The sequence below is a fragment of the Trachurus japonicus genome, chromosome 18 (genome assembly GCF_045865225.1).
Source record: "Trachurus japonicus isolate A0001 chromosome 18, Traja_1.0".
NCBI classification, from domain to species: Eukaryota; Metazoa; Chordata; class Actinopteri; order Carangiformes; family Carangidae; genus Trachurus; species Trachurus japonicus.
Genome location: NC_140924.1, coordinates 29915096 through 29926885, shown reverse-complemented (window position 1 = coordinate 29926885; position 11790 = coordinate 29915096). Strand labels below are relative to the sequence as shown.

At 42.7% G+C, this 11790-nt stretch overlaps 1 protein-coding gene, 1 long non-coding RNA gene and 1 other non-coding gene across 5 annotated transcripts; all 3 read right to left on the bottom strand.

Moving 5' to 3' along the window:
- Positions 1 to 78: 78 nt before the first annotated feature.
- LOC146969607 (uncharacterized) lies at positions 79 to 2639 on the bottom strand. Of its 3 annotated transcripts, none has more exons than XR_015034280.1 (3): positions 1861 to 2639; positions 1370 to 1617; positions 79 to 182 (listed from the first exon to the last, which is right to left on the bottom strand). It is a non-coding gene; the product is annotated as an uncharacterized LOC146969607 (long non-coding RNA). The 3 variants fall into 3 exon arrangements; XR_015034281.1 differs by lacking the exon at positions 79 to 182 and adding an exon at positions 209 to 423 and having other exon boundaries at positions 1205 to 1617; XR_015034282.1 differs by lacking the exon at positions 79 to 182 and adding an exon at positions 209 to 423 and having other exon boundaries at positions 1367 to 1617.
- A 2484-nt stretch (positions 2640 to 5123) lies between these two features.
- On the bottom strand, positions 5124 to 11641 carry haus6 (HAUS augmin-like complex, subunit 6). The gene is made up of 16 exons (XM_085806181.1): positions 11136 to 11641; positions 10903 to 10998; positions 10722 to 10800; positions 9788 to 9920; positions 9494 to 9638; positions 8807 to 8869; positions 8664 to 8721; positions 8252 to 8425; positions 7888 to 8084; positions 7570 to 7699; positions 7358 to 7457; positions 7201 to 7264; positions 6603 to 6744; positions 6381 to 6479; positions 5925 to 6060; positions 5124 to 5812 (listed from the first exon to the last, which is right to left on the bottom strand). The coding sequence occupies exons 1-16, from the start codon at positions 11276 to 11278 to the stop codon at positions 5235 to 5237; spliced, it is 2337 nt and encodes a 778-aa protein (XP_085662307.1). The 5' UTR covers positions 11279 to 11641; the 3' UTR covers positions 5124 to 5234.
- LOC146969606 (small Cajal body-specific RNA 8) lies at positions 6943 to 7073 on the bottom strand. Its single transcript, XR_015034343.1, has one exon.
- Positions 11642 to 11790: the final 149 nt, after the last annotated feature.

Genomic DNA, 11790 nt, shown 5'->3' with positions numbered 1-11790 from the left:
GGATCCAACTCCATCAACCTCAGGCCTGACTTCACCACAACCTCAGGCCTCAACTCCACCACCACAACCTTAGCATGGATACCAACAAGAGTTTTCTCTTGTTCTTAATGATGTTAGCAGGTAAGTAAGAAAAGGCCTGGATGGGACACTGAGAAAATCCTTCAGGATCCAACTCCATCAACCTCAGGCCTGACTTCACCACAACCTCAGGCCTCAACTCCACCACCACAACCTCAGTCCTCAACTCTACCACCACAACATCAGGCCTAGGCTCCACCACCACAACCTTAACATGGCTACCAACAAGAGTTTTCTCTTGTCCTTAATGATGTTAGCAGGTAAGTAAGAAAAGTCACAGATAGGACACTGAAGAAATCCTTCAGGAGCCAACTCCATCAACCGCAGGCCCGACTTCACCACAACCTCACGGGGTGTTCCCACCAAACGCGATGACGCTTCATCGCGCGTCGAGATTACATGTAAAGTCAATGCAAACACGCGATTAGTCGCGTCATCGCGCCGGGCGATGCGATGGACGCGATAGCGCGACGCGATGGACGCGTTGGCCGCGAAAAATCGCCTCCATCGCGTCGCCCGGCGCGATGACGCTTCATCGCTCGAGTTCAAATAATTGAACTTTTGCGGCGAATTCGCGTGAAGACGCGCCGCGACAGCCTATCAGCTTTGAGAACGTCACCGACGTGCTGACGTACGGACGTACTGGTGTTCCCTTGGCAGTTTAGTCAGAGCGAGTCTATTGACAATATTAGAAGTTTTCTGGTTTAGTTTAGTTTATTATTCAGATCCCCATTAGCTGCAGCAAAGCCACAGCTCTTCACTGTTGCTTTTCCGGTGCTGTTACAAACGTTTCTGATTTGGAGATTCGGACCTGAAAGCCCGTTATCACTGCTGTTTTCAACCAGCGGGCGCGGCGAGCCGGCCGCCCCGTCCCAAAGCACTCAACAGGCGGTCAGTCACACAGTAGTTCACGGAGCCGTCTCCTCCTCCTCCTGCAGCCAGACCCACACCGCTGTTCCTCTCCCATCTACAGGGACAGGAATAGTGCAGCGCCTCGTCGCGCGACGCGATGCCGCGACGAGGCGTTTTTTGCATATTGAACCAGCGTCAAAACTGGAGCGTCTAGCGCGACGCGATTTCATTTGACGCGCGATTCAATCGCGTTCATCGCGTTTGGTGGGAACACCCCGTCAGGCCTCAACTCCACCACCACAACCTTAGCATGGCTACCAACAAGAGTTTTCTCTTGTTCCTAATGATGTTAGCAGGTAAGTAAGAAAAGGCCTGGATAGGACACTGAGAAATCCTTCAGGACCCAACTCCAGATCAGGCCCGACTTCACCACCACAACCTCAGTCCTCAACTCCACCACCACAGCCTCAGTCCTCAGCTTTACCACCACAACATCAGGCCTCAACTCCACCACCACAACCTTAGCATGGATACCAACAAGAGTTTTCTCTTGTTCTTAATGATGTTAGCAGGTAAGTAAGAAAAGTCACGGATAGGACACTGAGAAAATCCTTCAGGATCCAACTCCATCAACCTCAGGCCCGAATTCACCACCACAACCTCAGTCCTCAACTCCACCACCACAACCTCAGTCCTCAACTCCACCACCACAACCTCAGTCCTCAACTCCACCACCACAACCTCAGTCCTCAGCTTTACCACCACAACATCAGGCCTCAACTCCACCACCACAACCTCAGTCCTCAACTCCACCACCACAACCTCAGTCCTCAGCTTTACCACCACAACATCAGGCCTCAACTCCACCACCACAACCTCAGTCCTCAACTCCACCACCACAACATCAGGCCTAGGCTCCACCACCACAACCTTAGCATGGCTACCAACAAGAGTTTTCTCTTGTTCTTAATGATATTAGCAGGTAAGTAAGAAAAGGCCTGGATGGGACACTGAGAAAATCCTTCAGGGCTCGACTCCATGAAGCAGCTCAATTGAAACCTGGGTAGTCTTGGCACGCTTTACTCTCCTCTTATCCAGGATTTCCCCCTAGAAAAGTTCTGACATGGCTACCAACAAGAGTTTCCTCTTGTTCTTGGTGATGTTCTGTCTGGTGACAGTGAGCAGGTAAGTAGCAGGTGGGACAGAAAAAGAGAAAATCCTTCAGGAGTCTGCTCCTTCAACATCAGGCCTCAGATCCCTTGATTTAAAAAAAATAAAAAAATTCTTCAATGTACATTTTGTAAACCCGAGTGCTGGCCCTCTTGCTAAGAATAAGAATAGAGTAAAATTGTATAACCAAACACATGTATTTATGTTTGTATGATATGTTTGTCTGTGAAGCACTTTGGTGCAAACACTGTTTGCTTTTAAGGTGCTATATAAATTAAATTAATTTGAAATGTATACCAGAGGTAAGATTTTTATATTAATACCATGAACAGAAAATGTTAATTTCACATATTTAACTATTCGTTTTACTTTCTTTGTATTTTGAAGCTAATTTCCTCAAGTATAGTTGGCTGAATGAGATGGAGATCCCTGCAGTCTAGTTCCAGGCAAAGAGGACTATGCTAAGAACCACTGCTTCACCACCAGCTATGGTAAGAATATGTCAGAAGTCATTTAATCTTTATAACCTGTTTTTTGTATTCTTTAAACTATGATTTGTGATTGCATTGCAGTCATCAATGACGGTAATGATTCTTATTGTTGGTACAGGTGGAGCAAGTAGACTTTCCCAGTCTCAACTCTCCATCAACCCCCATGAAGTAACAATGTGGAAGACCTGAGTCCAACACTGGACTCCCAGACCATTTACAGAAGGATGGAGGACCCCAGGACCAGCTGGAGAAGAGTGGTCAGCTTTGTCTCAGTGGGCTCAGTACGTAATCCTCTCAGTGACACTAAACAAGTAACAACTGTCACATAAGGCTGTGATGAGTTGAGACCAACAATATGTATGTTCATATTTCTTCAGCACCAAAGGCACTGAACCAGCCAGCACCGTACTCACTACCCTCAACAGACAGTATCTGAAGGTCCTGTCAGTAAAGAAATTACCCTCCACCCTCTCCAGCCAGTCTACAGTGTGAAGAGCATCCTGCACACAGCGAGAGTTCAAGATAAATGAAAAAATAACAATGGGCCTCATTCACCAATATCTTCTTAAGAACCTTCTTAGATTCTTTCTTAAGTTGTTCTTAAGAAGTTCCTTAAGAAAACCCTACGTCAGATTCATCAACGCGTTCGTAAGCCTCAGAATTGTTCGCAGCTGTGTTCTTATGCCATCTCCTCGTAAATTGAGGGCGTGTGCCAGGTGAGTCTAATTAACATAGGATTAGCATAGGTAACGGCCCCATCAATGCCCGTAAAAGGGCATGAGACTGCAGGGCCGTGTGCAAACAGAGACCACAGGCACTGAGCAGAGGAGGTGAAGTGAGAAAGAAAGTTGAAATGCGCAAATGAAAATCTGGGAGGGAGCACCAGACTCCAAACGTAAAAAGAACTTAAGTAGTGAAGTGGCGCTACTGCAGCAGGAATGAAACAAAGAAACAAACAAAAGGCTTATATTTAGTTTATATTTTTATATTTAGGCTATATTTAGTAGCGTCAGCAGTAGATGCAGCTCTTCGGTTGTTATCAGAGAGACCACACTCTCACGTGTGCCATCATAAATATCATCATATTATCACATATGAAAAAAAAAACAATTGTGTGTAGTGTGAACACTTACAGTAAGTGCACTGTTGCAGCCCGCAATTAGGAAAAAAAAAAATCATATCGGCAGCTGTATGCCCCCCCCCCCAAAAAAAAAGATATGATATGAATTAAGTGTCTATAATGTTTTTTAAGAGACTGCAATGATTTGTCAATTATTATTATTAATATATATGATTATTAAAAACATCATAAAAGATAAGAAAATAATTCTTATTTAAATCATATAATGTCATACAACTGCAGAACAAAAGAAAACGCTATAATCGGTTATTTTTGCAGAAGTCTCAGCACTTAAAAGTGCGTAAGTATACTCCTGACTGTTCATAGATTTTGTTCTTAGTTAAGAACAAATTCTGGATAAGAAAACATTCATGAATGCCACAATCTTTGTAAAAACTTCGTAAGTAGGACTTAAGAACAAATTTGTTCTTAAGAACGGTTCGTGAATGAGGCCCATTGTTCTAAACATTGAAATAATTATACAGCACATGTATATTATAGTAGTATAATGGAGTGAATATAAGTCCAACCTTTTCACACTTGTGTAATTGTTCATGTAAAATGCAGAAATAAATGTAATGTTATGAGTATTATGATTTAGCTTGTGTAACTTTTCATTTTACATAGTGTTTTGTTATTGTGGTATTGTGAATACTTTAGGAAAAATATTTATGTAAAAAAATATGCATCAAAATGTTTTAATGCTGATCAGGATGTTAGCTCTGCCCATGGGACATTTTACTTTTATTTAAAGTAAATTGCATATACTACACTTTGTATAGAGATATAAAATATAAATCTTTTGACACCTCACTGAAAAACCAAGAAGTTACTATTGATTGTATGTAATTTACATGGATACCGGAATGCTGCATCCTTTGGTCCACCAATAAAAACATTTCAGTTTCACGGTAATCCTTTAACTTCAAGTGCGTGCATGTTTGTGGGTGATGGTGATCACATCAACAACAGACTCACTTCAGGCACAATTCTTTGCACTGCTCCACTACCTCCTGAACTTAATTTCCTGTCTTACGTTATTGGACAACCTGATTAATCCAGGTGTGTCTGACAACTGTGACCACTCAGACACACCTTGGATTAATCAGTTTGTCCAATAGTGTAAGACAGGAAAAAAGGAGCAGCATTAAGCTCAGGAAGTAGTGAGCTGTGCAAAGAGCACATAGGTGGAAAAGAGCAAGACTTGAAATCAAAGTAGCTCTACCTCCTGATGCCCAGGTGTACAAAGTGAACAGAGGAATCTTTTATTTTAAATCATGTAATCACACACACTGTCATGTTAGCAAACTAATGAAAAACATGTTTACACTTTTATTAAAAGTAGTTCATGTCACAATTTAAATTAAAACCAATAAAGTCACACATTAAACTACATTAGTATGTGATGACGTTATTTCACAGCTATGTACACCTAATTAGTATCAGTAACATTACATTTCTTTTAAACTCAAGGCAGACTGTTTAAGACCATAAAAGCTGAAAAGTGGTTTTGATGTGAGCAATTAACACTTCATGTCATCTATTGGGGAGAATGTGATCAGTTTTGGGAGGTTGTACTCCTGTCTCTTTGGGGGTGAGGGTGTGTCCAGTGAGTCTAGGTCCAGTGAGAAGACCTTGTCTGAGGCTTCCACCGACTTTGCAGGCTCCATGAGCCAGTCTCTGTCCAAACCAGGAACCATGTGACCTGACACAAGGTTCTGCGGTGTCCTCTTGCTGCTTTCAGTGAAGGAAACGCCGTGGCACGCCTGCTGGACTAGACCGTGATGACGAGCCATGGTTAGTGGTGAATGCTTTGCTTCAGTCTTCAGAGAGGGGATGAGGAGTTCCTCCTCCTCCTCACTCTCCATGCCGACCGCTTCATCGTCCAGGCTCAGCAGACTGTCACAGCTCGGCATCTCAGGGAGAGTTTCATGGTCAAGACTGAACTGGACAGCACTGCTGCCTGTGCCACTTGGGCTGTCCTGGGCATCAGTGTTGAAGGTGTCCCACAGCAGACTGGACTTCAGCATGCCCTTCTGTCGGATTTTCTCCGCTTTGTCCTCCTCCATTGCCTTCCGCCATGAGCTTTTCACATCCATAACTTGGAGAGGAAACAAAAGTCATGTAAATAAAGAGACACATCCCTCAACCCACTTTCCCACTTAATGTGTTCATACAAAATGTCTCACATGTACAGATGTGACATGACTTACTGAGGCTTTCAGGTGTACGCGGGAGTTGTTTTCGAGTAGAAAAGGGATCTCCATGAATAGTGCTGAGAAGACCCTCCAGGTCCACACCTTTGAGCCTGCCTTCTGTAGGACCGGTTGTAGTTACAGCATCTGCAAACTGACACATCACAGACAGACACTTCAGTCAGAATACTCTTGGTAACTTAAAAATCGTTTCCTTTATTTTATTCTATTTTGTATTGTTTTGTTTGTAATGCTATTCAAGTTATATTAAATGTTTGTTTGTTATTTGTGTAATTACTTTTTATAGGTGAAGATAAACCCACAGTGGGTTTCTATCTCACCTACCTCATTTATTTTGTTCATTCTAGTTGTACAAATAAAACTAAATTATGATTCATTATTGTTCATCTATCTATCATCAAAAATGCTTCCTGAATCACAGCCTTTGATATTTCTATGAAACTGAGTCAATACCTGATCTGCAAGGTTATCACACTCCATGTCGACTATTTGAGTCTTGGTCCTCATGGGAGCCACCTTGGGGTGAACACAGGCCGTCTTCGTCAAACTAGCCTAAACATGAGCACAGTTTGTTCGTTATGGTTAAATCTGAAGATCTGGTGCACACAAATTCAAATGTGAATCAAAGAAACAAGAGTGACACAAAACAGAGGTTTGCTTAAAATGAACACTAGCCTGAGGTGTGGCCACAGGTGGAGGCCTCAGAGGAGGGGACAGAAGGGTGTCAAAAAGACTGTCAAGAGAGCTATTCACTCGCAGTGATGCCTCAGCAGTGACAACAGGACTTTCAGGACTCTCAGCTGCAGCAGGACAAGAGCTGTTTCAAAGAGACAGAAGCTGAATTATTTCTATTACATGTATGTTTTTTTTGTGCTTTACCTCAGGTTTTCCACAATCTATTAAATAAGCCACAAGGCCTAATGCTGGTATATTTGACTTCCTCTCTGCTCTACTATCTGTATTTAAGGTCATTGTATACACAACTTCTGTATAATTAAAGACAACTTCAGAAATGGAGTGTCTGCTCCGTATCTGTCCGTGGCGATTTCCCTCAATTCGCCTCGGTCATCAGAGAGCATGGATGCTGTAGGGAGGAGTAGTGACGGACAGAGCACTGCTCAGGACTGTCCAGGTATCTGCCTCCCAACACAAGGTACACACACACACACACTAAACACCACCTCAATTACAACACTAAATGTTTTCATAACACTCACACTTCCCTTACTACCTGTCCTATGATAGATGGACAACATTTGATATTATGGATTACCTTTTCAGGTTAGAAAAACTTAAGTTGATGCCTTCGTGGGATTCACTCTCTTCCGGCATCTCCTCTGAAAAAGTACATACAACTGTGTCAGTACAGTATCAAATAAATACCAGTAATTTATTTTTTGCACTCACTATCAAAATGTGGTTCTACTTACCGAGAAGTTTTGCAGGAAACTGTGAGAAGATGCTACTGTGACTCCTTTCAACTGCCGGCTCAAATGACAGTGGAGCCATTGGTGAGAGGAAACCAAGAGCCTAAAATTATGAGAAAAACAATTCAAGCATTGCTGCTCTGTAGTGACAACGTATTGTGGTGAGGCTTATGATCTCCGACAGCCTAAAGCAATGAGTTCCAAGAAACACTCACAGGGTCTTCATTCAGAAAAGCGACAAGGGGTGTGACTTTGAGGGTATCCATCCATTTCTTGTCCCACTCTGCTTCCAACTCTCTGATGGCAATTGTGACCCGAGGAATTTCCTCCTTGGAAATCTTCTGTCTAGAAGGAGAGAAAAAAAAAAAAGGGATACTCATCGTCGAACAAGCAGATAATCACTAAGGTCACTCTTTTCCCAAATTTTCCATCAGTTTCCAAACCATGAAAAAAAAAAACTCAACCCTGCACCAAGAAAAAACTAAACTAAATTTTTTACCTCGCCTATCAAAAGAGTGTGGGGTCATGTATACCTGATGAGTTGGAGTTCCTGCAGCGTACGGGCCATCTGCTGACATTTCACCTGCAGGTGCTGAGGATCGAGCTGAAGCTTGGGAGCATGAGACACCCGGAGGCGCTCCTCCCTGAGGATCTGCAGCGCGTGGTTTGCCAGCTCAATCACACACAGGAGGTTCAGCTGGCCAGCCTCATACACATTCCCCGAGCTCAACTGCAGGGCATTCATACACAAATACAGCCAAGTGTGAAGACTCGGTGTAATTTATGGATACACACTTGAGTGCCCTGAATAACACACAGGATTATCGTGTTCATAGAATTTGCTACATTTCACGATGTAGGTCAGAATCAGGGTTATATTCAAATCTTTGCTCTCACCTGATGTGGGAGCTGTTCAATTCTCTCCAGCAGACACTTGGGGATTTTGAGGACTCTGTCTGTCCCATCCAGGATGTATTGGTCTACATCCCCTTTCAAAACACTTTCCACTGACTTCTGCTCCTTTTTGGTAGTCGACAACATTTCACCAATGGCTGACCACAAGGAGCGCACCTTTGAACGACAAAGTACTGCTGTAATTCTCTCTCTCAAAAAAAACGAGTGGGCTCAAATCAGAACAGCAGCTTTCTAAATCTAATCTTCATTCTAAAATGTAAGTCCCATCATACCTCTGGCAATAATATGAACCAGTTTGAAACAGCAGGAAGCATTTGATCAGCACAGAGAGCACAAATTACACCTTATGATTTATAGTAAGTTGTTGGTATCTTTTTGCAAACAGATTAAGCACCTTTTCGATCTTCTCAGCTGGAAGAGGTCCTGTCTGTGCAGAATCAGTGCTGTGATGCCTAAAGGGGACAGTAAATTAATGACTTAACTCTGCATAGGAACATAAGTTAGAAGTGCGACATGGGAAAAAAATACCATACATACTTGAGTAGCTCATCATACTTGCTCCGCTCTTCTCTGATATCCTTCACAGACTTTGCCTCAAGCCTGGATAAAGCATGGAAAACGACTTAAATTAAGCGACAAACTCCTCCACAGCATATACTACTGCTCTAAAACCAAACCTACAACATACTGTCTTTGTCTGTGCACATGGTTTTAATCACACTGATTGCAAGCACCAGCTGGCCTCGTTAACCCTGGGTTTACCAATTAGTGCGCACAAACAGGTGGGGCCTACAACAAACAGTCAATGGGCTTTATGCACAGCTCCACTACTTCCTGAATTTAAGGCAACCCCTTTATTTCCTGTCTTACATTATTGGACATACTGATTAATCCAGGTGTGTCTGACCATTGTGACTACTCAGACACACCTGGATTAATCAGTTTGTCCAATAATAAAGCAGCCTTAAATTCAGGAAGTATTGGAGCTGTGCATAGAGCCCATTACATACAATCTCTGGAGTAGTTAATTGAAAATGACTTCAAGTTAACACTAAGAATAGGACAATGTAGCGTTAATAAGTTAAAATGTCTAAACTTAGCATAAGGGGTGTCAGAAACATCTGCACTCATTGAAGTGTTCCCTTTAAAATGTACTATCATCATTTTTTGTGTCTCTGCATGAGCATCAACTAGCTCCGTCCAGCCGGACTGCCCAGGACTTACTGTGCTTGTCTCCGGTACTCCTGGAGAAAATGATCTTCATCCACTGCGGTTTTCAAAAACCTTTTATTGATCAGGTTGAGTCTCTTCGCTTCCACATCCATAGAGGAGGCGGGTGTCACTGCAGCCTCAGGCACCCAGCTGTCATCTGGAAATGGCAATATTTAAAGATTCATTGCTCAGCTTTCGCATCCAAACTTCATGACAAATTCAGCTGATTCAGGTGACAGAGAGTCTGACCGCTGCTGTGAATAATTCCTACTGGCAGTGAACAACAGATCTCATCTCTAGACATACCTGTGGTGAATGTCTTCATTTCCTGCAGTAAGACATGGCAGGCCAAATTAAGCATCAAGTTGGTAAACTTGGGGCCTCCGGGGGAGAGAAACAAGGAGGCAACCACCTTGGATCCTGCATTTGCAGTTTCATCCTGTACACAGTTAAAGCCACATGAGTGTCAATTAATTGTAGAGTATAATATACTAAACTGCAAAAGATGTATTTACAGATTGAAAGATATTTTATTAATAGCATGAGAGTTTTTTTCTACCCTTGAATTTATGGTTAACAGTCAAGATGCAGGCAGGAAATGTGCTGAGAGAGAGATGATGTGCAACTAAAGAATCCCACAAGATTCAGATCAGGGACATTGGACTTGGCCATAATCACATCTCAAAACTGTCCTTAGAGATGCAGATTAAAGCAGAAGTAAGCGTAATGTTTGTGTTAATATAAGTCTTAAATAGTTCTATCTTCCGACAGCAATCACTTACATAGAGTGTTTGGTCTGAAACACGGGTCTGTCAGTCACTCTGCTCTGCTGTAAGCCGAGGAGAAAACTTTCCTTGTATCCTACAACCTTTATCCAATGAGGAGAGAGAACGGCATAAAGGGGCGGTCCTCTCTGTGTGTGCAGCCAAGGGATGCGCGTGAAATGTGGTGATGTAGGGACGAGGGCGGGGACTGCTAACTTAATATGCTTTCAGGAAGTTAGCCGGATCGCTTACTTCTGCTTTAATATCACATTAAAGTCATATAAATACTGCATTACAATCTTTATGTTAAGTATGTGAGGAGAAGGGAGACTGGGCGGCTGACGAGGATGAAATGAGAGCCCAAACGAAATGAAACATCAAAAGGAAGAAATGTTGGACCAGTTTTGAGAGGAAAAAGTGAAATGCACTGTGAACAGACTGAGAAGGAAAACAGGTAAAGACTCGCAAATTCTTACCATGATTTCCCGCAGCCAGGCACAGGTCACTTTGCGGAACTCAGCATCTGCTTTGTGGTTTAAAATAGGCCAACAATACCTAACACAAAACAAACAATTAATCTTTATGACTGCACTTTTATTTCTATGATTTTATTATTATTACTGGGTATAGTAATAAAGTGAAAGTGACAAAGGTTACCTGTACGCTTCATGATATCGTGTTGGGTTGAGTTTGAACAACAGGAAATGTGTCACTATGTAGAAGGCATCTTTGTTTGGTCTATCAAACATATTCCTGTCAACAGATACACAACACCAAGCTTAGGAGTAATATTGTGAATAAAAGTTTAATGCAATTTAAAGTGGAACTAACAGCTCACTGCACTGCACACGCCCTGTAGTTATTCATGTAAACAGTGGAAACAGACTCACGGTCCCAGGTTGATGTGTTTAGGATTTACGTTGGTTTTGCTGGTGAAAGACGAGACTGCAGTTTCTGGTTGAAATCCCAGTCCGAGAAGAGAAAACCACAAATATTTCCCTTTGCTTTTCTGCAATAACACCGGGTTCGCCATTGTTCCGAGATGAGGAGAAGTTGTACGAGTACCCTGTGGTAACTGGTCAAAAAGCCAATAGTCAGTCTGGCTTATGAACCAGCTAGCCAGCTAGCTTAGCTGCTAGCCACAAAGTTTACCGTTAGCGTTAGCCGACTTAGCTCTCGATCCTGCTCCTAGTTTGTCAGCAGACATTTATCAACTCCGTCTCAAATTAAGTCCTGCCATGGGGCAGCAACAAGTCTTATCGGTCCAGGTGCAGTTGTAGTTACATCCGAGCGGTCATGTGTTGAAGTAAATTTGACTGCTCTTTCCTACCGTGAAGAGGAAAACACTACAGCGCCTACACAAACAAACCGCCAATTTTTTCCAAGTGACCCGGATGTTATAATAAGTACTTCCGCTGAGCGTAAGGAACGCCCAATCAGAAGAGAGCTAGCAAGGCCTGAGCTAAAGCATGTAGAGAGCATGATGTAGAGAGGATACAGGGCCCTATATCATTAGATTATAGACATACATAACCTTCTATGAAC